Source organism: Propithecus coquereli, unplaced genomic scaffold (genome assembly GCF_000956105.1).
Source record: "Propithecus coquereli isolate 6110/MARCELLA unplaced genomic scaffold, Pcoq_1.0 Scaffold221, whole genome shotgun sequence".
NCBI classification, from domain to species: Eukaryota; Metazoa; Chordata; class Mammalia; order Primates; family Indriidae; genus Propithecus; species Propithecus coquereli.
The window spans coordinates 2176819-2180248 of record NW_012147301.1 but is presented as its reverse complement, the minus strand read 5'-3'; the positions used below and the strand labels follow the sequence as shown (position 1 = coordinate 2180248).

Here is a 3430-nt window from a genome sequence, read left to right as displayed (position 1 = left end):
TGTGACTTTCAACATGGAAGATGCTTCTGCTCTCTCCCTCTCTCCTACCTTGTCTGGGGGCTGTCAGGGGTAGGTTCTCTCCTGGTTCTCTCTTGCCCCCTCATCTGCTCTGGGTTTAGGGAATTCTCAGAAAGCACCCGTCCAACAGTGGTGAGAGCCCCACGTTTGGAAAGGCACAGAACTGAAACTGTCAGCACTAGAAATGCTGGGTCCTGGGGTTCACTCCTTAGACTGCCCGTTCCTGGCATGTTAATGGGGCTGCTGCAAAAGGGGATTGTGGGCACATGAGCCTAGGAAGTGCTTGGCTAGACAAGTGCAATAGGTTTTTCAGTGCAGGACTTCTCAGGGTCTTGCCAACTCCTGGAGGGAATTTTATAGGCAGTTTCCTGACCTTATTTGATCATAGAATAGTTTTTTTCAAGAAGCACTTAAAGGGACTCATGTTCTACAAAAACCACACTTTGGGAAATCACGATCTAATTCGGTCCTTTCATTTTACAGATGGAGAGAATAAGGCTGGGCGAGAAGTGCCTTGCTGAGGACCAGCAGGGCTAACCCACCACCACAGTCAACAGGATCGCTCATTACGGACCTCTCGCCCTTCTTCCTCCCTCACAACTGTCCTGCGGCTTTTCTACCCAGAAGTTTCTCCTGCACCTTCCACCCGTACCTACCCAATGAGCAAAAGTCAGAGGAGCTGGGACAACTGAACGCAGTCAAGAGGTTAGTTCCAGGGGAAGAAGATCTGGAAAACAGTGCTTCAGAACCTGCAGAACCCTACTTTCACCCAGGAGAGAAGGAGAAAGATCTATCTGGTAACTACACAGATGCAGGGAGAGGACTGCAGGGTGGCTGGGAAAGGGCTTTGGAGCCACGGTTCCAAAGATACGTAAGAATATGCAGGGCAATGACCGAGTCATGAGACCAACTCAGATACCATAGATGCAAGGAGCCTCGCGGTTTCTGGTCACACCGCGTGTACATCCGAACCTACTCAAGAAGCCACAATAGGGATCGAGTCCTGGGTCTAGCCTCTGCTTCTCTTCCGCCCTGGAAAGTCCTCCCTGGGAGTGCTCCACTTATCCACTGCCTTCACAGGGCGAGAGGAGGGTGAAAAGAAAAGACCTCTACAGCCCCGCTGGATGGAATTGAGAGAGGACGAGAAGTTACGTATCTACGGTGGAAAGTCCGGAGGAACCCTAAAAAGAAAAAAACCCTCCCAGCAGCCTCAGGGCCCTGAACAAACAGCCAGCGTTCTGCCAGTGTGGCTTTGGATAAACCACAGCTCCTCTCTGGCCCTCTGTCTCCTCAATAAAGCTAGGGGTTGGACGAGTTGTGCTCTGAAAAGCTCTCCCACTACCCCCACCCCTAGCTCCACAGGCTGGTGATGGCTTTCCTCCCACGGAGCAAAACTTCTTGTCTAACTTCTCTTTGGGACTAGAAATGAGCTGGGAGTCAGGCGGTGGTTGACTCTCAGGTCAGTGTAGGCGAATGGAGCCATCTTGACTCTAAGAATCCCAGTTCTGGGCACATCCCAGAGCCCTCTGTGCCCTGCCTACTGGGACCCACTTCCCCATGGGACACTCACCGAGGCTCCTCAGACAATGTCACCTGGTCCTTCTCCCAAGTAACGGTGGGGGCTGGCAGCCCTTCGATGTGGCACTCAAAGCGAGCTGTCCCATTCTCCTCCACCGTCTGAGCCTCCGGGTGCAGAGAGAAGTCTGCGAGTGCTGGGGATGAGGACAGTGAGACATAGGCAGGGACAGGAGACGAGCACCAGAGAGAGGCCCCAGCGAGCCACACACACACACACACACACACACACACACACACACACACAGCAGAGCAAATTCAGACCAAGGGAGACAGAGCTGGGGAGAGGCGGCCAAGGGATAAGAAGTGGCGATTATTGGTCAGATGCTGCCAGCATAATGAATTCTAACGTCCCCCTACTCAAAATCATCGTCATGGTCAAATTACAGTAAGATGTACACTGCTTCTGGCCTGGAAATTATTTCCTGGTGATCTGTGCCTCCTGAGAGCCCCCCAAGGGGTGGGCTGGACGCTGGGTCTTGACTCCACACTTTACCTCTGTGCAGATGGGGGCTCCCTGAGGAGGCACCTCTGTGCCCTGACACTCTTACAAGCCTCTCTGGCAGGCTTCCTGGAGGAGGGCACAACTCCAGACTCCAGAACTCAAAGGGAAAGAAAGGGAAGAGGAACAGGGGAGTGGGGGGAAGTGGGAAGGCAATGGAATACTGGAAAGTGAGGGTGGACAGTACCGGCAAGGGACCTATTGAGCAGGATGCAGGCACTTACTGGCCAGCTTGACCACAGCAGCCTGGCTGGCCACCACTCCGAGGGGGCCGTGGGCCAGGCAGGAATAGCTGCCTTCAATGGCCCCCAAGGTCCCAGGGACTGCCTCGTCACTGTCATCAGGTGCTCGTGGCTGGGACAGCCACAGGGAGCCATTGGGTAGCAGGTGCAGGTTATCGTGCTCCAGCAGGGTGTCCCCATCCTTGCTCCACGTCACCCGGGTGGGCGGTCCAGCAGCAGCGGCCCCCAAGCTACAGTCCAGCACCACAGCCTGCTCCAGGCCCAGGATCACTTGCAGTGGCCCCGCTGCACAGCTCAGCTCTACGGTCGTCTCCTGGGCTGACAGCAGCTCCCCTGTGTAGAAGAGGGGCACCGGGGCCATCAGTGTGTGTCCTCCCACCTCCACAGCTTCTGCTCCTGAGTCACCCACCCACAGCTGGGGCAAACCAGAGAAAGAGTGGAGAAAGAGTCTCCCGGAAAGACCTGTGTCTGGATCCCAGCTCTCCCCTTACTGTGACCTTGGGCAAACTGCTGCACTTCTCTGTGCCTGTCTTCCCTGCTGCTCAATCTCCTCGTAGCAGCATTATTTACAACAGCCGAAAAGCAGAAACAACTGAAATGTCCATCACTTGATATGGATAAATAAGTTACTCAGCCATTAAAAGGAGTGAGGTACCGATGCATGCTACAACATGAAAACTTTACGCTAAGTGAAAAAGCCAGTTGCAAAACGCCACATATTGCATGATCTCATTTCTATGAAATGCCCAGAAGAGGCAAATCCATAAAGACAGAAAGTAGATTAATGGTTGCCAGGGACTCGGGGCAGGGGAAGGAAGAACGGGGAGGGACTGCTAATAAGCACAGCGTTTCTTTTTGGGGTAATGAAAATGTTCCAGAATTAGATAATGGTTGCATAACTCTGAATATACTATAATAAAAACGACCGAGTTTACACTGTAAATGGTGAATTTTATAGCATGTGAATTGTATCTCAATAAAAAAAAAGCTTAGTAATTCCTTCCTCATAGGGCTGTTGTGAGCATTAAATGAGATGATGTGGCCGGGCGCGGTGGCTCATGCCTGTAATCCTAGCACTCTGGGCAGCCGAAGC

The 3430-nt window shown here is 52.9% G+C and overlaps 1 protein-coding gene across 1 annotated transcript in view; it reads right to left on the bottom strand.

Annotated features, from left to right (window-relative positions):
* Positions 1 to 3430, bottom strand: part of IGDCC4 (immunoglobulin superfamily, DCC subclass, member 4) — a 39604-nt gene that overhangs the window by 26432 nt on the left and 9742 nt on the right. The window contains exons 2-3 of the mRNA XM_012644849.1: positions 2320 to 2670; positions 1589 to 1730 (exon numbers count right to left, since the gene is read on the bottom strand). Coding sequence (XP_012500303.1) covers positions 1589 to 1730; positions 2320 to 2670 — 493 coding nt within the window. The remainder of the gene's footprint in view (positions 1 to 1588; positions 1731 to 2319; positions 2671 to 3430) is intronic.